The 23,764-nt window shown below is 38.2% G+C and overlaps 1 protein-coding gene across 1 annotated transcript; it reads right to left on the reverse strand.

Moving 5' to 3' along the window:
- Positions 1–326: 326 nt before the first annotated feature.
- Positions 327–23,675, reverse strand: fsip1 (fibrous sheath interacting protein 1). The gene is made up of 10 exons (XM_055231286.1): positions 23,668–23,675; positions 23,548–23,582; positions 23,291–23,457; positions 23,070–23,154; positions 22,913–22,993; positions 22,593–22,735; positions 22,276–22,395; positions 19,740–19,901; positions 8,003–8,149; positions 327–445 (listed from the first exon to the last, which is right to left on the reverse strand). The coding sequence occupies exons 1-10, from the start codon at positions 23,673–23,675 to the stop codon at positions 335–337; spliced, it is 1,059 nt and encodes a 352-aa protein (XP_055087261.1). The 3' UTR covers positions 327–334.
- Positions 23,676–23,764: the final 89 nt, after the last annotated feature.

Genomic DNA, 23,764 nt, shown 5'->3' on the forward strand with positions numbered 1-23,764 from the left:
GGAATGCATTTAACTGGTTAAAGATACCTGGATAGAAGACATTGCGTCCAGGTGCGTGATGTTTTCCAATTCAAACATCACTGTGTTTTTTATGTGTGCAACAGAACACTTTGTGGTCACAAAGAGCTGTTATTATATTTAATAGTAGTAATTTTATGTCCTCATCTTTAATTCGTGGGTTAATAATCCAGATGATGTTGGGTTTCCTAAAATGTAGCCATAATTCATATATTTGTGTAATACATAATAATACATATGTGGAGATAGGTTGTCCGTCAGTCCATTTAACCCTGATGCACAATAGACAAAAGATTTAGTATCTATGGAGGTGCTGTCAGCGTGGAGTAAAGTCATTCACATCGATGTCTCTGGTCCAGGTTTCAGCAAGCTCACAGTCCTCCAGGAGACTCAGCAGCTGCTCCTCTGTCAGACCTGGGCTTTCATCCTGCAAAAAAAGTCAAGGTACAATTCAGGGTAAATAGCACAGAATTATACACAGCTGCCCTGAGGAGGACTGGTAGAGACGTGGCTGCCATTCTGCGGCATGACTGACCAAACACATTAACACAGCCAAAGCAGGTGTGTCAAGGCAGGTGTGTGTGCCCAAAAACAACAGAATGTAACGCTAGTAGTATAGAACCAACAACCTTAAAGTGACAGCTTTGACTACTAATTTCACTTTACACAATAGTTATGTGACAAATAATCATTTATTACAACATCATTATTTAGTGAAATGAATGCTTAAATTATCCCTGCATTTTGAATGGAATTTTGTGCATTGATAGCTTGTAATTTTTAACTTTTTTTCTTCACAAACTGCCACTTGACTGATGTAAATGTATGTATGAATATTTGCACAGGTACTATGCCATCGAACTAAACAATAATTAAAACATTATGCACTTTGTGGTCAGTGGTCAAAAATTGATTGAGCTGCTTAGAAATTTAAATAAGGTTTGAAAACCCACACTATAACGTGATCTTGTCCTTATCATGCCACAAATGGACTCAGCTCTATTCTATTTGTCCAAAGCTCTATTCTATTTGTCCGGAGATCACCGTCTAATATTTAAATGCATGTTTACATTAACTTAGGCTGTCTCTTTTCATAAGCCACCTCACAAGTGCCCATTGTGAGTTATAGTTTATATACTGAAGACAGCAAGTACCAGACACATTCCAGTCTGAGGATCCCCCAGTACCATGCAATAATATGTCCACACTGGAAACCAACACTTTTTTTCTCTGTGAATAATAAAGTTGTTTTACTAGAAAAGTATTTCAATTTTTTTTTTTTTTAGCAAATCAAAGTAATTCTTCTATCTCTGATCTTGCCTTGTGGTCTTAACCTTCACCTTCTAAAACAGTGTGACTGAGGGCACAGCTGATGCCTCATGTCAACCACAATCTGTCTGGAAGCACCAGTATTTTGACTCTTTACTTCTGACTGTCTATAAAAAGCGTGCTCCAAATTTTAAAAGCCTACTTGCGTTTAACTGGTACCAGGCTTCTCTCAGTAGTGGAAGGTACAACTAAGTATTTCCAGTGGAAAAGTGTGAAAAATAACATCCCAAGAAAAGCACAGGACTCTTTACTGCTTTAACATAACGCTGTGAGTCCTTCTGGTGGTTGACCTCGGCTGGCCTTAAGCAGGGCAGGCTAAAGGTGTTTGTGGGGGACTTCTCCATGGCTGTCTGCATGGCTCTTTGAAGACAGTCAAACAAAAGGGAAAAGTGTTCTGGCAGCTTAGGCTTCGCACTGCCCATTAATTATACAGAACATGAATAGAAAGCTACATGGGACAGCGGGCAGATGTATTGGAAAAGGAACACATAATGACACTTCTGCTTGTCCTAACTGTTGGGGCTTTCCAGAGGTCCAGACATATATGAAGTCAGGTGTTTGAACGTCTGGCTCCACCGTAGGACCCTCTGTGGACAACTGTATGATTGTCTGTACTGGCTGAAGCACTAAAATAGAAGCAGTGAAAGACAAATCAGGATTTTCCACTAACCAGAGGAGAGTCACAGATCCATGAGCAACCTGTGCTATGGCCTTGTTCGCAGACATACATCTTTTGGCAAAAACATGTGAAATACAACTTGAAGGTGGAGAATCTACACATTGACTCCACTCTCAAGTTATCTATTGGAAAAAAGTTGGTGGAAAGTGAGAGATTTATGGATCGATGGCACATTCTGAACTCTGTTATATAACAGTGCTAAAAGGGAAAATTCTTAAGCCTCATACTGTGTTTTATAGCAATAATAACAATTATTGTTAAAGTGCCAGTATTTCCTAGTGCTGCTGAGCAGAAGCTGATCACCTGCAGCCCAGACCCAGCGGGCCTGAAGTGAGGTGTTTTTCTGAATCAGAGCCGCACAAAGCCATGAAACTTAAGGCTGCTTTTAGAGCGAGCTGCCATTTGTCACTCATCTCTTTAAATGCATGTGATGAAGAGTTCAGTGTGCTGTTGGCCTTCTAGGTAAGATTCCTGCTCCACACTCAACAGCCACTAACCGGTCAGTGCAAGACGGAGAAGCCTGACTAGGATCACTCTCTCCCTGCAGCGGTCATCTGTGTGGACCACCAGCCTGCTGCTCCTGTCAGCTCCTGTACACACACACGGCTCCTCAGCTTTCAAGGTCACTGACTCCGGCCACATACCTCCACTCTATCAGCACAGAGCAGCCAGGGGCCAGCACTAATACTGGGAAAAATGCTGCTCATTGCTTTCGCTACACACATTTAGCGGTAATGGAAGACGTAGACCTTCTAAGGAAAACAATGACCTCAATGTCAATATATCACAAAGGGCTTTATTTTTGCTAACCATCACAAACACACTGTAAACTTATTAAGATATACATACAAAGTGCCCTTATGGAACTCTTGCTTAAACATGCACTCAGACTGTTTATAAAACCATGGTGTCATCTACCTAAAATGACCTAAATTTGCCTAAACACACTAGGTCACTAGGACTATGGGACTTTTTACAATATGATTAGGAAGACTTGGTTAGAAATAATGATACTGAAAACATGTTAAATAGAAACTTTGTCATGTTCCATTCAAACCACAAATTGTCACCAATTAAACCTTTAATTCATAATGATGGTGTTGCTGCCATGGTGTTCAGCAATAAGGTTTAGCTCCAAAACATGACTTTCTGTGCTCCAAATCACTACTTTTACAGATGGATAAAATATAGAGTTCAGCTCATGTAGCTGTGAAAAGTGCTGAGACACCAATAGCTGCTGGCCAAAGTGAAAGTTATTTTGGATCACAGAGAGAGGAGAGTGAGGCCAGTGTGACAGGACAGTAACTAACAAAAGAATAGGGATACTCCTTCTAACTGGCTCCTCCACTGTAGTCAAAGAATCTGAAAGGTAGTGGCAGATCCAAAAATGAAAGTAAACAATGAAAGTAAACAAATACTATCAGGCAGCACTCGATCATTATAATGTAGATATATTATATAGTGACACAGGCCTTTGAACTGACTGTGACATGTAACTATGACAAATGTTGAAGTGAAAATATTGCAGTAAATAATACTAATAATAAAATTTTTATGCCACTAATACAATGAATGAAACAATTATGTAGTACAGCCTCTAGGAGTGCAAGAAGTACTGTTTATTTGTCACCTATTGAACTTTATGTTGACATAGTATTTGTGACAATAGGACTGTACAATTTTTTAAAATCTATCTAACTATGCAATTATACATCTAAAATAATACAAGAATCACATGCATTTCAAAACATGTTCACAGAGGTCTAAACTACAATGTCAGCAATTTTTATACAGAATGAGAAGGGATATTCGGTTGGTTGTACAATAATTTATCCTACATAAACAACTGCAGCCTTTGTGATAGAGAACTTGCATTTCTCTGCTGTGCCAGCCCCACACTGCCAGCTCAGTTCTTGTTATCTTGGCCTGCGTCATCAGAGGTATAATACTCCCTACAACAGAAACATAGCCACACTGGACTGCACTAGACAAGAACTAATGTGGGTTCTCATTGTCTCCAGGTCCCAGATTCTGTTCTGATGGTAAAAAAAAAAAAACATCTCCTGCATTAGAACTCCAGCCTCATGCCTCTTCTAACAACTCTCTACAACAACACAATGGCAAATTACGACTACTTTAGTTTAATTTGATTGCCATATTGTGCAGCCCTATGTAACAAACTCAGGCACGGAAAGACTATGTAATTAGGCATGTGCAGATAAGAGGCTGAAAATGACTTATCTTAAAGCATCTGTGAACTTCTGTGGAATAAACCATTGTATTTCATCCTATCTTAACACAATTTGATCCCAATCACCTTGTTCTCAGTAACTGTTGTGAAAGCCCTTTCCATTGTAGATAAGTAATGTTACAGGAAAAGAGTAGTTCATTCCCTTAGATTAAGATGAAAATGTATAAATAGACCTCTGATATCTGTGCTTATTGTTCTTGTGCAAGCATCTGAAACAAAGAGGAAAGGCTAGGCAGTGAGATAGGAAAATGCGGATTCTAAGGCTAAGAGGAGAGATTCTTTGGCCAACACGAATTTCACTGAGAGGGAGGGTTGTTTGGATTGAGAGAATAGAGAAAGCTGGGATGACGCACAAAATTGCCGGTCTCAGAAGTGAATCCAACACAATACGGCTCGTGTTTACATAAATCACAGCGAAAGGTAAATCAGGTAGATCTCTTGGAATAACATTGGGATTCTTTGGGATTCTTACCGCAGCGTTCTGGAGTCAATCACACCAACACAGAACAGCGAGTCAGCCATGGTCCTAACAGCACAGGACACTAGCCTTCAAATATTTTCCACCTTTACAATACATGTTATACTCTGACCGCCGGCAGACTAAACACAGGGCTGTATACTTAACATTTAAAGGGGAAGACCTCTTGAATGTATTATTTAAAGAAGCCACTTATGAACTGTGTTAAGTCCCTCTCCCCTTCTGGGATTCACTATTTATTATTACTTTAATCCTTGTTATGGCAAAGCAGAAGACAAAATAACCTTTACAATTTGTCAAATAAACCACACATTCTAGCAAACACCAGACAATATAAGGGCAAGGTTTAATAAATTGGTCTTTGTTGAAAGTGAAAAAAGTGATAGGCTAGTTGAAAGCCTGGAGTAATTAAACACTGACAGGGGATGTGACAGCTTGGCATGGGCCTGATGGAAAAGACGGTGAAGCAAGGCTGTATTCATAATGGACGTCAGACCTAGCTAACCTGACATTCAGCAGTTTAATGAAAAGACCAAGGCTTCTATGAGACACAAAGGACACAAAGGAGAGGTTTAAAGCACTCATAAAGCATCTATGACTGTGTGTTTCCTTATTCTGAGAAAGATGGATTCTTTTCTGTTTATAATTACATCCTATTGTCTAAAAATTGAGATTTAAATGTTAGTAATGTTACATCAGATCATTCATAGGAGGTGCATGTTATATATATATATATATATATATATATATATATATATATATATATATATATATATATATATATATATATATATATATATATATATATATATATATATATATATATATATATATATTTATATATATATAAAATATATATATATATAAAATATATATATATATAAATATATTTAAATATAAAGAATATACAATGTAGAGTCATGGTTGTATGCAACACATTTTTAAAAGAAATAACTGTGGTGGAACTCACTTTGTTATTTCAGAGTAGACAGTTTATGGCATTTATTAAAACATTTAAAGCATATTTTTTCATGTTTAGCTACTAAATATACCACTGTATATGATGTACTATATGTGTTCATAACTTTTCACAGTTTTATGAATTACACACCCTTACATCAAACAAAGGCCCAGAGGGTTGTAGACTAATTGAAAGAACAAGCAGAAGACACCAACCATGTTTAAAGTGGTGATCCAGACATTACTCTGACACAGCCCCTTGTCTCACTGCGGTCTGTGTGCTGATAAATGTATGCACACACGCTAACCCTACATCCATGTATATTTTCTCTGAGCCACTGGCTATTTAATATAGCAAGGGTAAAGATTTATTTCCATGGAATCTGTCTGGGAGGGCATTCTTGGACAGTTTGACCCATATCCAAAATACCATCAAGTTGATTTGTATAACATCCGTAATTGAGCGTTTTTCCAGATAACTTTTGCACCTGAAATGTTTGTTTTTACTACAGTTTTATTCAATTCTATTTCTGTTTGGTGTTTATCTGCAGCGTGAGCTTCAGAGACCAGTAGTCCTGCAGAAATGATTCAAAATATGTGTCAAAACCTGAACACTATAAATCGCAAACAAATAAAATAACTTGGAAATGTTTTTTTTTCCAGATTACTTTTATATTCCAGATGCAGTGGAGGTGCACGTGGGAAAGCAGACCACTGCACATCTACTTTGAATCACAGGAACATTCTTGTGTTGTGTCTTTAGCTACAACACAAGCTCTGGAGCTGTAATTCTGCCCAGCCTCTTAAACCAAACTTTAAAGGTTTCTAGGGAACGCTGGACTTCACATCTCGGAGAAGAATTTTAGAAAGCAATGAAACACTATTAGCAAGTACAGGCGTTTTATCTGTGACCTGAACAGTAGCACAGCAGAATTGTTATCTTGAAGGCACACATGAAATTGACTTAGTATAATTTACTGGCTGAAAGGTGAAATAAGTATGGGAACACATCTAAAGTGTGATCTAGTGGGACCTGGTTATTAGAAGTGATGTCATGGTGCAGATGTGAAGGAGCAGTGTGCTTGTTCTGATGTGGGATACACGTGTCCAGGATGGAGCAATATTCACGTTCATGTTCACACACTCTTTGGATGTTGGCAGTCACTTCAAAGATATGATGTGTTTTGTTAAATGTATCTTTGACAACCTGTAATTACAGCATCATGACACTTGTCTGTACTGGAGCAGGGTGATTAGGGGCAATGCATAAAGCAGGCCCTTAACCCCGGAGCACTTTATTTCACATATTTTATATTTAAGTCATATGAATGATAGGAAATAAACTAAGTGTTAGATTTGATATCCCTGTTTTTGTAAAATGTGTTGTCAGTGGTATTTAAGTTTTAATGTATTATTTTCACTATATAATAACCTCTACTGGTTTTGGCAAGGTTAGCTCTATATATAGTAAGCTCCAAAGGGACGGTCTCTTTAAAAACAGGAATATTGTTAGGTTAGGGTTTGGCTGGTCGGCTCTGTATTTAGCACTAACCTTTAGTTACAGCTGATGAAATCTATGATGGTAACATTATGATGTAGTTTTGGAAAATTTCTGACTTTTTAGGTGATCCATGGATTTGGGCCCACTTGACCTGTACACCTGACAGCATATCAGTTTTTATAAACAGATTTATTCACTTGGTATCAACCTAGTTAATCACTATTTTACATGACTTTATTATAAATCACAATACTGATCTAAAACAGCATACTACAAAACTACGCTGGAAAACGGATAAGTTAACTGCTCGTCAGAGAAGAATTTCAGTATAGCAGGCAAAACATTTGTTACAAAACATTTTAAAACCCAGTGTAATTGTAGTCTTAATTGTTCAAATAATGGCAATTACGTATATAGATGTAGGTGGAGATAGGGGCTGGTTAAAAACCTGACATTTTCAGAGCACTCAAGCCTCAAATGAGTATGCATATGTTAATGATGAGGGAACAGTATAACATGGTTTGAAGGTCATAAAATTTGTTTTTGCATGTCTCCTTTAAAGTCACTTTAATTTCTTAATTATTGCCTTGCTGAAATATTTATAGTTCTACTTTTGTCATTTTGCCTTCATACTCCTGCTTCCTGTGGATGAATTGTCTGATTATCATATTTAAGCATTTTAAAGTTAGAGTATGGTTTGAGTTAGCGCTAACACAGCCCACTCTGTGCCTGGGAAATACTGTAAGTGTGATGTTGTGTCCCCATGCGCGGCTGCTTCACACTCACACTCACGTCTTGGCTGTGGCGCAGGCTGTGCAGCTGCTGTTGAATCTCCTGGAGTCGTCTCTCCTGCCCTCTCCGCTCCTTCTCGTCCTTCAGGGCCTTCTCTCCTGGCAGCAGCTCTCCCTCAGTCCTCCAGCCAGCCCACGAGCCCTGACGCACAGCAGACCCCACACTTTCACACAAGCAACAGCATGTGAACACAGCTCAGTCAAATTTCACAAAGCCATGTCATACTTCAATCTGTGAGCAACATTTTTCATACTTTCCAACATTTTTGAGCGCTTATCTTTGTCATTTTACCGTAAGTACTTGGGATGAACTTTTAAGGCAAATCTGTGCCAATTGCCTGTTTCTGGTTTTGAGAATATACTAGCCATAGCTACCAAAAGTAAAATGAGACTTTCTTTATTGGAGCTAAGAAAGTGCAGCACGTCAGTTTTGGCTATCCTCCATGTGGGGTTGCACATAAATCACACATTTATGGCATACACGTGCACTGGGTTGACTCAATAAGCCACAAGCTTCATCCAAAGCTAATGCTGAAATTGGGTCAGGAGGAAAAAATATGTCTGTAAAAGCATCAATAAAGGGCGGGTAAATGGTGCTATTGTCTTTAGCCCATAATGGATCACTTTTGGACAATTATGGAGGAATATCTAATCCTATTCAAATTACACGTGCAGTTAGAAAGATTTTAGGCCTTTGTGAACCTCTGGAGCACTGAACCTATTTCTTAGAATCTTACAATAGAGTATGATCATGTTGAGACAAATCTTATTCAAGTGTAAAAATATGCAACTTTGAGATTTTTAAACACGTTCAAGTAACAAACATGAATGAGACTTGTGCTGTTATGACGACTGTTGCAGTATTACATTTTGACCAGGGATGTACCGATCCAGCATTTTCTTTTACTTTGGCTGTAAGTATCTGTTGTGTTTTGTAACTGTTATTTATCATTTAAACTAGCCAATATTGTCCAGTCCAACCTTCTTATTATACCAGTTTATAGACCTAAATGGGATCCCTTGGAACCGATATCTGAGCCATCAAAATGTTCAATATCGAAACCGATTCCACTATGGCATTGGTGCATTTCTAATTTTGACCAATAAAAATCTACTGTAAGTGCCCTATTACACAGTGTTAGGTCAGGACTAGTGTGGTCTGCCAAACACATAGTGCCAAAGTGGTTGAAATCTTCATCCCCTTTGGTTAGTCTGCATGCCAGCGAGGCCTATGCATGATCTAATAATGATCAAATAAATGACTGCTGTGTTGAATGCAGACATCTCACTACGAGTCTGTGTGTACCAAAATGGTAGGTTACTGGAGACAGTGGAACATAAGGGAAATTATGAATATAAACAGTAAATCTGTCGTGACACATTTCGAGAGGGATATAATCTAGTGCGTCAGGAAAGTTCATTTGAGTTAAGGCTTTATGGTAATGAAAGAATTCCTTTGCAAATGTTTAAAACTGCTCTGCAAAGATCCATTCATTGATACATTAATTACTGGTATTCTGACCTAACACACACAAATATGAAAGCATTTTCTAGTTCATATGTACTGAACCTTGCAAGCATTAAGCAATATTATACTAAAGCTTATTGTGCTGGAACTTTTGGTCTTATCTCCCAATAGCATCTTGGCTTCACATATTGTTCATTTTGGCAGTACTGCTTTATTTCAAAATCTCTTTAACCTAAACCATAACAAACAAACAAGCCAGCAAAAAAACAAAAAAACAAACAAAACAATGACAACATAACCCACTATTGCAGGGCTCAAACTTGCTGTGATGTCTAATGGCCCATGGTTCTTTCAAGTGTGTGTGGCCTGGTCTCCTCTCACCCTTGGCTCCTGGAGGGAAATAATGACAGCTTTCATGTCAAGTCTTTAAAGTGGTGCTGACTAGAGCCCCTCAGACTCCACAGAATACTACAAACACCAGGACACACTGGAACCAGAGTAATACAGTGACAACCGAGGAAAAATACTAATTAAAGTCTAACTTTACCAACCTCACACCACTGAAGACAGGTTGATCAAAACTGTTCATTTCATTTGGAAATAACATCTGTCTTACTTTTAAGGCATGCTGTGAACATGATAAAGTCATCCAGAGGTGTTAAGTGAGTAGTTCATACACAATGCATTCTGTGATCATTCCTCTGGCTCTGACACCTACATGAGGGCAGGTGCGTTTGTGTAAACCAAACCATTTGACCCAAACTTCAACGTGAAGAAAAGATAAACAATTCAAACAGCTGGCTTCTAGAATGAATGTCCACGTTCTTTAGTATGGTCAGCCGTTTTTATTCTAAAGGTGCTCCAATCGGGATTTTTTAGGTCGATCACAGACACCAATCATCTAAATTTTTGATCAGCCAATACCAATCATGGCTGATGCCGACCACAGGGACTTTGATATAGTGATGCTAATTATTTTATTAGTTGAAAAAATAATATATGGTTTTGATGATATGAAAGATGACCAAAATTTAACTAGTTAAAGCATCAATGTTATTTTGCTGGCAATTTAAGTCAATAATGTCCGTCTAGCTGCCCATCAATTACCTATGTGGGTGATCGGTACGTCTGATTGGCTGATTTTACCGATTATGTTATTTTTGATTTGATCGGTTGCCAATCAATTGAAGTACCTCTAAATGATTCCCCAGTGTGGTCCCTGTGGTGAATGAATGATGAACACTGTAACACCCTAATAAACAACAAACAACCATCAGATACCACTTAGGGCTTATTGCATTTTTCCTTAGTTCCTTGCATTAAACGGATAACTTATCAGTATCAAAACATTGGCATTACATGTCCCTATGCGGCTGTGCCAATCGTATGGATGTTATGAATCACTTTTTTGGATTGGAATAAGCTCATGAGTTACATTTATAGAGAGCAATAGCCCCATGGTATTTATGCTTGTCCTCATGAGTAGGTTTGAGGTTAGTGAGAACGCTCTCCAAAAGGGTGGAGAGAGACCAGACTTCTCCATCTTATCTGGCCATCAGTGTGTTGTTGACAATTGGCCCTGCCTTAAGAATGCACTTGTCATGCTTTTGATGAGCTCCAACAACCACAGCTCTATCTGGGTCACGGGACAGCTGGGAGACTGCACAATTTCACTATTTTTCAAAAGAAGGTAAAACGTCAAACATAATTAGTGTTGGGTGAAAGCAAGTCAGTTGATCAATGCGCTATCAAATTAATTTCTCCAAGCTTGGCTCTCTGCTGGTGTCATTAGTTCAGTGCTGCAAAAACGTGAATAATCATACCAAAATGGGTCATTCATGCATGAAATAAAAACTCCCAAGACGTTGTCCTCGCCTTACCTCGGCTCCCTCTCCAATTCATATGTTAACGTGCCTGTGACCTGGATCTTGTAGAGAAATAGTTTTTTTATGATTATTTTTATTCTATTTTATGATTTGCAGATTTCGCTGTTTTTATCAGCATATATTAACATACTTATGGTCTCTCAAAATTCATTGCAACAAAGGATTTGAGTGTTCAACAGCTGCATCTGAGAACACATGGATAGCTTTGGTCCTGTGTGACAAAACAAAAAGAATGCTGGGAAGTATGTTAGTGCCAAGCAATTGATCTGTAATGACTTTCAAACACATCCAGACAGTCAAAGACCAATAAGGGAACGTTTAATACCATTATGTCAATCACATTATTAGTTTGTTTAGACAGTGCATGTAGCTGTTAAGTATTGGCAGCCTGGAGCTTTACTGTGTCAATGTGGGTTACATCTGTAGAATACATTTTTGCCAAATATGACAGCTGTATTGGCTAAAGCACCAATTTATTAGTTAGCTTTTAAACTCGGATACATAAATAGGTCATTATGAGTGCTACAAGGTTACACCGGAGTTCATTTAGTACACATGACAACAGGTGGTGCCCAAGTGAAGTCATCAGATGTAGTGGTAATGCTTGGAATGACAGCGCTAACTACCAGGCGACCCTCTAGACCTTGTTTACACACGCAAGACATCCAAATAGGCCCAGTATGTTGCAAAGGAGCTGCGCCAAGCAAGTGTCAACAAGCGGATTACACAAGCTACTGCGTGCTCTAAACAAATCAAGAGTGGATGAGGCAGACTTTCCAATTAGTTAAAGCATCGCCGACCAAAACATTACTAATAAAAAGAGGAGTTTATAGAAGATTTCCGAAAAGATTTTCAAGTGATGTGGATGTTGTCAACGGTGTAAATAGCAGTTTGTTTTCACATTCAGGAGCCACAAACCAGGCCTTCCCTCTGTCCTTGAATTATACCGTCTGTAGTGTGTATTAAGTCAATGAGTAAGAAAAAGAGAAGCAGCCTTACAAATAATCAAACCAACATGTCTTCTGCACACAGACGTATAGGATATATGGACGTATATGATGTGGTCCCATACTGGGGACTGCACTGTTTTGGGCAAGGAAGCTTTGTTTTTGCTAATAACAAAAAACGTCAAACAAAGGTCTTAGTGCAGCTCAACAAGGGAACTCGTCAGTAAGGGTCATCACCTCCTGTGCCAAGGCAGACGAGAGCAACACCCCTTTAAACAAAAGCGTTCCTTCTCTGTGTCCTTAATCTGGGCATCCCAGTCAGTGTCCAGTGGGAGCCAGGTGAACTCTTGAGACTTTGGAGAAAGTATTTCCTCTGGAACGTCTCTGCATTGGTGTAAAAAGCTCCAGGCAGGGTCGGCATGGATACAGGAAAAACAAACAGCTCAAATCACACAATCCAATTCTCTTGAATGGCACAAACTGAACTTCTTCTAAATAACAAAATATGGCTTTAAAAAATGTATATAAAAATGAAACGTAAAAATCTATAAACTTTAAAAAACAGCATCCTAGTTGTTCACCGGGATGAGTTTTGATACTACCGGTACAATAATTTTTATTCCAGACAATAGAACTGAATTTTTAATCCAATCAAGGCCATTATAAAACAATTTAGAAAAGGTCCAATGTTGCTATTTATAGGATGTTTTTTCATTATACTTGTCTACACTAGTTGTAGTATAAATTAGAATATGTATTGATTTCTTTGACAACCTGGTCATTGGATTTTTCTTTCTTTTAAGTACCATTGCAAGATTGGATCGGTGCCTTGGCTGAGGTCTCATTTCCTACTTCTAGCATTTCAGTAATTTGCAGAAGCCTCATGACTGCAGAATAATACTGCATGCTCCAAAGTTTTAACTGGGGTTTTAGGGTTTGGAATGGGCCCTCTCCTGTCGGATCATTTGTCTTTTCAACGACCCCTGTCCCTGTGCAGTGACGGGACAGTGTTGTTATGATAAAGAAGAGCCATCCGCTGACTCACTCTTATGGCTGCTGTTGTTAGGAACACATGAGTCCTCCCTCTCTCTTCTCCTCCTTCTCCCTCTCTCTCTCCATCGCCCCAACGTGTATCAAAGTGTAGTAGAAATTCTGTGCCACGTGGACCCACGCTACCTGCTAAGGCCTGTCCACATGCCACAAGCAAGACCTAAGATCACGAACAGTTCCAAACACATCAGCATTCATTAACCACTAATTGTCCTTTTATCAGTGCTCAACATCACTCTTACTTTGCCGACATTAACTAAAGAAACCATCAGGCTGATTTATTATTTATCAAGAAATTTCCTCACCATTCCTCTCCGATTGATTTCCTTCCCTGCCAATTTGGTCATTGCGAAACATTCCTGGAGTATTAGAATATCTTTGTGTCATCTGGACTTTATACTTTTTGTGGAAAACTGAGGGTGGTCCAGAGACATGTCTACTTCTGAGATCAAAACCTCCTGTAGGATCGCACATATAAAAAGACATGTGAATGTGATATAGCAGCCACAATCGCGATTCAAGGCTTTCCCACCAAATAACAGTCTTTTGGCTCCTTATTATTTGGGTTGTCAAAAATATGTATATAAATGTCCAGAAACTAAATGTAGAAACTTGTATGACTTAAACAAAACTGGGCTTTTCTGAATATTCATTTCAAAAGACCACATGGTAAAATAAAAACTACTGTAATTTTGTGTTGAAAACTGCATAAATTATAGAAAAATGCATTTTTATTATTATAGTTTATAATTATAGTAATATATCTGATTCATGGGGATTTTACTTAATTGCAATCTATGAAGCGTCTAATCCTTCTGGGTACTTGCAGAAAATTAGATAATTCCAGGCAGCTTATTCTTAGCAGATGACTGAGGGCACAATCAACTGTAGAGTGTGATTATGAATGGAACAGTCCCAGAGGTTACACGACGACCACAACACGAGGAAAAACCCTTTGTAAGCCACTTAAGACAAGTGCTGCTGTGGGAGAGGACCATAAAGAGGCAGTTGTGGGCTGAGACGGGCGTGGAGTTATTCTAAAAAACAGGAAAACACCAGGTCACAGGGGAACCTAGGATCTTTATTCACACGAGGGGATAAACACGGATGTCAATCAATAATCTATAGAATTCGGGTCACAATAAAATCGTAAGTACTATAAAATAAGCACATTTTAAAGCAATAATTTAGTCCAAAAAATTAAACCTAAAATGTCACATACTTGGGGGTACACAACAAGGAAAAGCATATGACAGGTTAGAGTACTCATTTCACCAACTAACATAACTATATATAAGAGTTTACTAAAAATCTTTGCTAGTTTCTTTTACTTTTTTAACTTTGGTGAGGTTTATAATTTTACTTCCTGGTTGGCAGTGGGCAGTAGATAGGTAGTATAAGTAATTCCATAATTGGTATCTAGTAACCATACTGTAAACAAGAGCCAAAACTCATCTAAATTGCACAATGGTTATGATTAGGTTCATGAAAAATAAATGAAGGCCTTTATTTTGTTAAATGAAGGTTTAAACTGTTAGAGAAAATTTACATGCACAGAAGACATTTTTCTGTCTCTTTTATTTTTGTCAAACAGCCACTTAATTAATGTAAAACTATGATAAATATTTGCCACAGATACAATCCCACAAAACCAAGTAATGATTATAAAAACATGAAAGCTTGTCATATGCACTTCAAGGATTTCCCTGTTGTTTCGTTAGGGTGTCAATAATTGTGAATACGGTAATCATTAAATTGTGGTGTTTCTTCTCACAGTAAATGTCACACTAGAATTTGAAATCATGACATCCCTAGTATACACCATTCACTTTACTAGTCCAAGGAGTATTCAAAGCCATGTTATGACACTAAGGTTAGCAGGAGCAAAAGCATTTTCATAAATTTCACTTCAGACAGACAGACAGACAGACAGACAGACAGTACCCTTCTGAAGAACACAGTAAAAAGTCCGGGACATTCTCTTCTCACAAACACAACACTGTCCTTTGCAAGAGCCATTTCAATTCATTTCCCTGTAGTGATTTTTTTTTTCTTTTCATTTTTTTTAAAACTGAAAACAATTTTACTATTTAAAACGCCAACAGAATGTCCTAAATTTCCATTAGTCCTATTAGATTATGTACTTTGTTTGACCTATGAGCTAACTGGTCATTAACAAGACATCTCTACTTAGCAAGATGAACCATGTCCCACAACATTATTATACATTCATCAGGATGTTAACTGTCCCAGAAGCTCTTGGTCCATGTCTGATAAAAACTGCCATAATTCAAGTGTTCTATACCAAATTGGAAATCTCTAAAAAAACACCAATGAGTCATGATACAGAGCCCTAATTGCACACAATGACATTTTAAATATATAAAATGCTTCCCCACAGCTGCTTCATTAAATGACCAAATCAAATGAGATAAACTCTCTGCTGACCGCACTGTGATGGTCAACAGGGCGTTCTCTCTGCTTTTTCACTTGACGTTCACTGTCATTAAAACCCTGGGTGCCCATCAGCAGCAGCCACATTATAACATGACTAAGTAAGTACAAGTGATCTCATGGACCATAGCATATATCATATAACTTACTGATGCTGACCAAAGCACAGCTGGAGTTACCAAGCAAACAGAAGCTCAATGAAAACAACATTAGTTTCACTGTAAAGCCACAACAAAGAAAGGCAAAAGTCAGCCAGGAACCTCAGGGTTGTCACCACCCAAGAGTGACCAGCTCAACGTGAGAAAAAAGAGGGACAAGTTGTTGAATGTGGTGGGGCATGGAGAGACGGGGCTTTATTTAAGCACATTAGATAGATAACGCAATAAGCCCAGATGATTTAGATTTTTTTAAGGAACTGTAAAGTAGGGTTGTGAAAAGTTTCAAAAATCAGATGGATACTAATCGATACTAATAATCAACCTTTCCTGAATAGCTTTAGAAAGATCTTGAGCTGTATCAGAACAAGTATAAGACACATAAACCAGTATACACCCATGGACCACTATGGCACCTACCTGGACCACTAAAAGACAGTACTATGATTTAATGTTGAGAGTGTGTTTTTTTATTCTCATTTGGTATCGAAATCAGTTTAGCATCAAGACAATATTACCGCAATGCACAGAAACAGCTTAAAATACCAGTAGGTGCCAATCCAACCCTGAAGGCCACACTCTTGATATAAAAACCACGCTTTCTATGTTCATCTTACGTTTTGTACAATCAATGTGTCATCGATGAAAAAGTGGGACATTCTCTAAATAAATGATCACCCTACACTGCTCACTCATCCCCAAACAAAAGGTCCAACACACTACTTCTGATGACAGCATCCCGTTGGCTCTGGCCCATGGGTGGTGCAGGCATGACCACACAGAGCACCAGTGGGAGGGCGTGCTGTATATTCAACAATACACGCCAGCAGATGGTTCTAATAACAGGGAGGCTATTTCAGCTTCTGTTGGTGGAAATAGGAAAAATAACAGCAATGCCGTGTCCAGAGATGTCCGCTCTGTATTCCAAACCAGAGAAGTCTTTTGGGAAAACAGGCCTTAAACTAATCGCAATGTGGTGAGGTAAACCAGTGATAGATGATAGAGTGATTAAGTTACAAGATGACGTTCATTTTCTTTGCACCTGCTTCTTCCTTGTCAAGCTCATGTCTTTAGGCCATCCCTGCCCTCATTATAAGCAACAAAACCATTCCACGCGGGACGATTGCGCTTGTTTTTTGACGTTATATGAAATGCTTCTGCACGTGTTAACAAGGCAGTTCCAGATCAGAGACAGTAACTGGCAGTGCTTTCCCTTCATTCGCTCTGTAATTACCCTGTGATCAGTGTGACAGCGCCTGGGCCAAAGCCAGGCCTCACAGACAGCATCCACCTTCAGCAAAAGGTTCTCCTCCAGTCCTGATAAGCTGCAGATACGGCTCAACGCACCGGAATGCACTGGCTTCATGAGGATATCAATCAGGACTTATTGAGAGGAAAAGTTGAGATGAAAATGTGCAAGCCCCAAGTAATGATATGAGGTTTACACGTGAGGTGAAAAGTCCTTCGAAATATGATTGACTATCAGAGAAGCTAATCTAGGTCAAGACTCAATATCATGTCAGTTTAAAGTATAAAATAGATGGAGTACTTATAAAATAATCAAAAACTATATGCAAACAGAGGTACTTATCTTTCTTGGTCACTATTTGATGGAATGAACAAACTGAACTGTTGAAAAAAATGTGTTGCACAATGTTGAAATGTACAATAAGGCCTAACAATTGATATTTTTTTAGTGGTATAAAAAACTCTCAAGGTGTTAAAGGGGTTAAAATGTCCTACAAGCAAAAACATACCAAATGGTTCCAGTTAAGAGCACAGACGACGGCAGCTGAGAAGAAAGGTGACTTAAAAATAAAAGCATATTTACTTTTATGACCACCTGTAGGATTTACAGCCACCAGCGTGAAGTGAGTGGCGCTCTAAAAGTGATTTACTATTTGCACTTTATCCTTAGTATTTGCCACAGCAGTGAGACTGGGAAAGGGGTAGAACCTTCAAACTAGACTTTAGAAGGACCGAGAATAAAAAAATTGTGTAAAAGTGAAGGCGTATTGTTTTGGGTCACTTTTGTTTATATTTTTATGAGGCATTTTGGTTCTAATATGGAGCAGATGAGGGATGAATGGTTAGAGTGGGATTTCTCCTTTCCCCAAACCTCTTCAGACCAGAGATGATGATTAAAGGGTGGGAATAGAGGCAGAAGAGGTTACTCACAGTTACACTTGCAGCTGCCCAGAATCATCACACTTTTCCACTATTAGCCACCAGTCCTCCACGCATTATAAGGATGCAGATTTAACAATATAGAACTACTGCAGGGCAAAAGATGAATGCATATACATTCATCTTTTTGGCAAATTGTTTAAAATAAAGAACAATGAAATATGCACTCCTCGATAAAAATCCTGTTCTTCTAAGATCAGGGAAAACATTTGTGTGATGTTAAATCATATGATTGACAACACATATGTAGTAGGGAGGAATACAAAAATAATCTAGCATGCGAATTAGGGCTGTAGTCAACTAAAGAAATTCTTGGTTAACAAAACTGGCGTGGCAAAACTCCCCAAACTATTTATATCCCTATTATCCAAAACTGCACTCACAAGAAAACAGCTATAAAAGCGTTCATGCAAAAACAACTATTTATAGAGACAAAAGTACTAGGAAACAGTAAAGATGCAGATTAAACTCATTAAATTCACAATTTCAGCTAACTTGCTACATACCATGATGTTGCTTCCGTTGTCCAATATAAATCCTTAAAATCAAAATAAAATAATTGGTAGACTAATACAAGTTTTTGTCGACTAAGACAACATCGACCAATTAATCAACTAAATGCCTTAAGGAGTACAAGCCTAATGGGAATAGTTAAGTACAAAGCAAAATTAAGACTGAATAAGATTTTATAGTTTCTCCTTCTACATCTGTTGTTGATTAAGACAAAGATAGTTGATTTATTTCCAGTAGAGATCAGCCTATATTCACAAAGCACAATTGTGACCCTAAATAACTCTATACCTGGCTTGAAAATAGTAACAGTAAAATTGTGATGGAATTGCAATTAGTTTTTTGCAAAGACAGCCAATGACTAGACTTCCTATATCTGAGTTTTAATTAAGTTGCATAAACTCACTACCACTATTGTTAAGGGAGTTCATCACTTTCTTGTGTCTTAGTTATTCAACACCGTTCAACTGAAAAGGTTTTGTAGAAACAGCAGCCGAAATTGAACAGCTTTGTGTAAAATTTACGATTTGAAAAACAGATTTCTTCACTGACAGACTTCACAAGTGATGAGCACTCCATCTGGCTTTGAAAATCTAGAGATATAAAATCAGGAGACAGCTTACTGAGCTCACGTCTAGGACAAATACCAAGCCGGTGAACGGTTATAAAGGTTCAAGGGATTCTGCGCTAGTTAATAAACTTACGAAAGCCAACTATTTGCAATTATATGAAGGCACAAGTACAGTTTGAACATTAACACATGCACACACAGATTTAAAAATGTACGTAGTGCCATGGAAATAACAAAATGTTTAAACAAGACAATAATATGTATATTTATTAGCAGCAATAAAGTCCACAAGATTTCAGGGAAGGGTTGGTGCAAATAGGAAAAAGTGGATGGAAATGTGATGCAATTTCCAGATTACAATAACTTGCATAAGCTGTACGACTCCCTGAGGGTCGATAACAAAAGGATTTACGAGATGTTTCTTTTGATGCCCCACTGTGCTGACTCACAATCTCTTAATATAGTGCTGTATACTTCACAATTGTAGACACGTTAAATACGCACCTGAAACTCACTAAGATTTGAGTAGGACGTTTGCAAAGAGGCAAATTCTTCAAGAGGAAGTAGAAGTCTGATCCTGGAGTCAATGTCGTGAAGCTGCTTGAGGTCAGGAGGCTCTGGGGTGTATCCTTGCCCAGTGGAGACTGACACAGCCCACAAGTCATCCTACGAGACACACATACTCAATACTTTCAACACACAAGTGATTTCAGCCAGAAAGCAGCACTGGCTCCATGACACATAACAGAAAGAAGATGTGATGCTTTCAGCAGCTTTGTTTATATGCACACCATAACCTCATTAGTATCCCATTTCTGGACCTCTAATATTATTTAAATCACATGCACACCACAAAATGTGAGTAATCAGTGAGACCATGATCAGAAAGAGATCAGATGATTTTGCTGTTTACATGTCATACATGTGTGTAATTTCTCAGGCGTCCAGGTCTGATTCTTAGGAAGCTTAAATCCTTTGATGTCTGTAATGAGTCCCTGCATACTTTTTACAATTCTGTTGTAGCCAGTGCTGTGTTTTTTTGGAGTGGTGTGCTGGGGAAACAGCATTACTGTGCGGGAACGTAACAGGCTTGATAAGCTAATCAGGAAGTGTGTGTTGGTGATGGGTGGACTCTGTAGGGGAGATGGTGGAGAAGAGGATGAGGAGTCTGATGCAGACCATCCTCAACAACAGCAGACACCCGCTGCACGAGACTGTGTCAGCTCAGAGAAGCAGCCACAGTACCAGGCTTCTCTCGCTGCACTGTAAAACTGAGAGGTTCAGTAGATCAGCCATTCCTGCTGCTATAAGACTCTATAACAGCTCTTGTTGATCGGGTGCACTTTATTATCTTATCTTTGTATTCTTTGTGATTTTATACCTGTGTGCAATTTGTGTTGTGTCTCTGTTTTGCTGCGGGACAGGTGAATTTCCCTGGCTGGGGATTAATAAAGTATCTATCTATCTATCTGTCTATCTATCTATCTATCTATCTATCTATCTATCTATCTATCTATCTATAACAAAAAACTAAATTAAATATGTCAGCTGGACAAATAATTTTGTCCAGTTGACAGATATAATTTCGTCTTTTGCCATGTCATACATGTATTTGCATATGTTTTAATAGTCTTATAACATAAAAAATCTATATCAATAATCACATTTTGAGTGCACACGTAACCGCAGCTATAGGGTCAATGTTGATCTCTCTACACAAAAGAACTAGTGGAGTTCTCACAGTGAGGCTATGTTTTCATACACTAACATGGTAACACAACATGTTTTTTGGCTGTAATGTCAATTAGATGCTAATGTGAGAACGTGCTGCTAGTGTGGGAACAAATAATATCATTCTAAAATTATAATATAATTGTTTCACCCTCATTTAAATGAAATGTGTAAAGTATATACAAATAGAAATAAACATATTTAAGAAGATTAAAATGAAATCTAAGCCCCTCACTTTTTCACTACTTGTCAAAAGAGCAGAGTAGACAGTTCCATGGACCTGCTGATTTACTACCTCAGGTTACCAGAGCGAGGTATAAAACCGTGAAGCTTGTTAAGAGGGCATTGACATCAGGCTGACTTTAAGGCTAATAGCTCAGAGCACCCTGTGTCTGCTGTGTCCTGATAAAGCACTAAGAAAAGGGTGGGTTCCTGAGAACTTAGGATGCATCACTGCATCCAACTACTGTGACATAAATAATATGTTTGCTTTGTCACAGGCATCCATAATAGTAGGACCTGCAATAACAGGAAGTCTTCCTTTGCCAATAAAAACCCAAAGCATCTGCACTTCCATCACTTTGCTATCTCCTGCCACAATTACTGTCATATTGTTCTAAAAGTCAAGGCAAAGATCATAAATAGAGCGGCAAGACATAAAAAATTCTGGCAGGGCAGCCTATGGATTCAGCACTGTTTGGTCAAGCTAAATGGAACTGTCTGTGAAAGGTAAAGTAAAGGTAAAGTAAACATTTACTTTCATTAAAATAAAAATATATGAAGATTATGTTTAGAAGTTGGTTTCTGTAAGGAACAATTCCCACACCTGGAGATTTCAAATGATCTAATGTAAGAACAGAGGCGTTAACTGAGGCTATAGACAGAATCTAGCTTCTGAATTTCCTTAAAAGCCACAGAGGGAGCAGTTATGAATTCAGGATTAATAAAACGAATCCATAACATGCTGCATTCCATTGGAACTAGCTGCATATGGTAGGAGACATCTGGCCGACGGTGTGAAGGGCCTTAAGGAATCAGGATCATCTGCCCAGAGTCTGTCTGAGCTGCCAAGGAGTCGTCAAAACATAGATCTTTGACCACTGTTACTACTAGGGCTGATGTGAGGAGCCACATGTGTTAAGTAATAAGACTGTAGCAAAACCATGGAGAAATGCAAGGAATTCTGGGTGTGAAAAGTAAACACATTAAAAAGAAAGACTTAATCACATGAGCATGAGTAAAATGACATAAGCATTCATAATGGATTTTAATGTGACTTTAAAAGTGTTGTGATTTATTATCAGTCTACCTCTGCATCTGCACCTCTGGCACAGTCCTCTTCCTCTTGGTCTATTTCTCGGAGGAGCTCGTCTAGACGATCTTTCTCCGGTTGAGTCAAAACCTCTTGGCCCCCTTCACCGCTTATCAACTATTGCATAACACACAAAAAATTAAGCTTTTAGAAGAGGAAATAAGATATAATCTCCATATGAGTCCCTGTTTCCAACTGTGCCTTTTTTCCGGAATAAGAAACAAATAATTAGACCAATGTGAGAAATAGTGAAACATCTCAGGCTCTTTCATATACCAGAGAACTATGATGTCCTTATGTGAACTTTGACATACCTCAATGTTTCTCTTGACAAAGTTCTTGTGTTTTTTCTTGACTTTGGAAACTTCACAATGGCTTCCTTTAGAAAGCTCTTGCTCTATCTCCAGAAAATCTGTTTCAGGTGATGACTCTACATTGTCAACAGATCTGTTGCTCCCTGTCAACAAAATACATGTGGAAAAAGAAGAATACAAAAATATCAGAGCTAATTCAAAGGCCTTTAATAACTTTTGAAGTTTACAGCTGAAAGAGTTTTGGGAAAAGGGCAAGTCGTATCTGATGGGCCATACTGCCATCTAGTGGATAATTTATTTCATTGCATATCACAACTTACTTGAATTCGCACAGTTTCTGTCATCACAATCAGGGGCTTCAGTTTCAAAAACTGGTTCAAAGTTCAACTCTTCTTTATGCACTTTAAACACAGGAAACAGATGGTGTGTTTAAATAAAGTAAGCTTAGTTTGATGAAAAACTAAACAAATGTAATACCTTTTGCTGTGGGAGCATTGAGAGCTAAGAATGATCTGGTATTTGAAGCTTCATGGGCACATTCAGAGCGTCCTTTTGGTGTATTCTGCAGCACATACACATGATAGAATACACTCAAGTCAAGATCCTCTCTAAAATGTCAGTACATTTAAAAATAAACATAATGTGCTTTCATTGTTGTAGGAAGCCTTATGTAATATGCAAATTTGTTGCGTGTTTACCAATAGTTCTTGCCAAAGTTTATCTCTAATTTCCCTTCTTTGTCGCTTGGATTCTTGTCCTTGAACAGTCTTAAGTGAGAGAATATCATCAAGTCTCCTCATTTCTTCGATGGCCTTCTGTAGTTTTAAATCCTCCTCATCATCATCATGCTTGTTAGTGGCACAGACTAACAAGAATAGACGGAAATATAGGCTATTAGTAAAACAACAAAAAACACAAAACATCTACTCTAATTATAATGTATTAACTTAGTTACCATCAGCGCCCCCAGAACTGACAACATCAACGCCACTCTAAATGAAAATGGAAATTGGACGTTTTACAGGGAAATAAATCAAAAGACAATGTAAGAGTGCACTTCTAGGCTATAGTCTACCTGTACATCATGTGTCAAAACGACGAGAGAAAGTGGACTAGAGGAACTGATCCTTTCAGTGTGAGGCAAGGTAACGCTCGATACTCTACTACCTGTT

This window comes from Periophthalmus magnuspinnatus, chromosome 22, assembly GCF_009829125.3.
Source record: "Periophthalmus magnuspinnatus isolate fPerMag1 chromosome 22, fPerMag1.2.pri, whole genome shotgun sequence".
Classification (NCBI taxonomy): domain Eukaryota; kingdom Metazoa; phylum Chordata; class Actinopteri; order Gobiiformes; family Gobiidae; genus Periophthalmus; species Periophthalmus magnuspinnatus.

What these genes read in the sequence shown, in the direction of transcription:
- fsip1 (XM_055231286.1), bottom strand. An exon ending in CAATGCTCCCACAGCAAAAG is followed by an intron (nt 22,994 to 23,069) that starts GTATTACATTTG and finishes CTGTGTTTAAAG; the next exon opens with TGCATAAAGAAGAGTTGAAC. An exon ending in TTGTCAAGAGAAACATTGAG is followed by an intron (nt 22,396 to 22,592) that starts GTATGTCAAAGT and finishes GTTATGCAATAG; the next exon opens with TTGATAAGCGGTGAAGGGGG.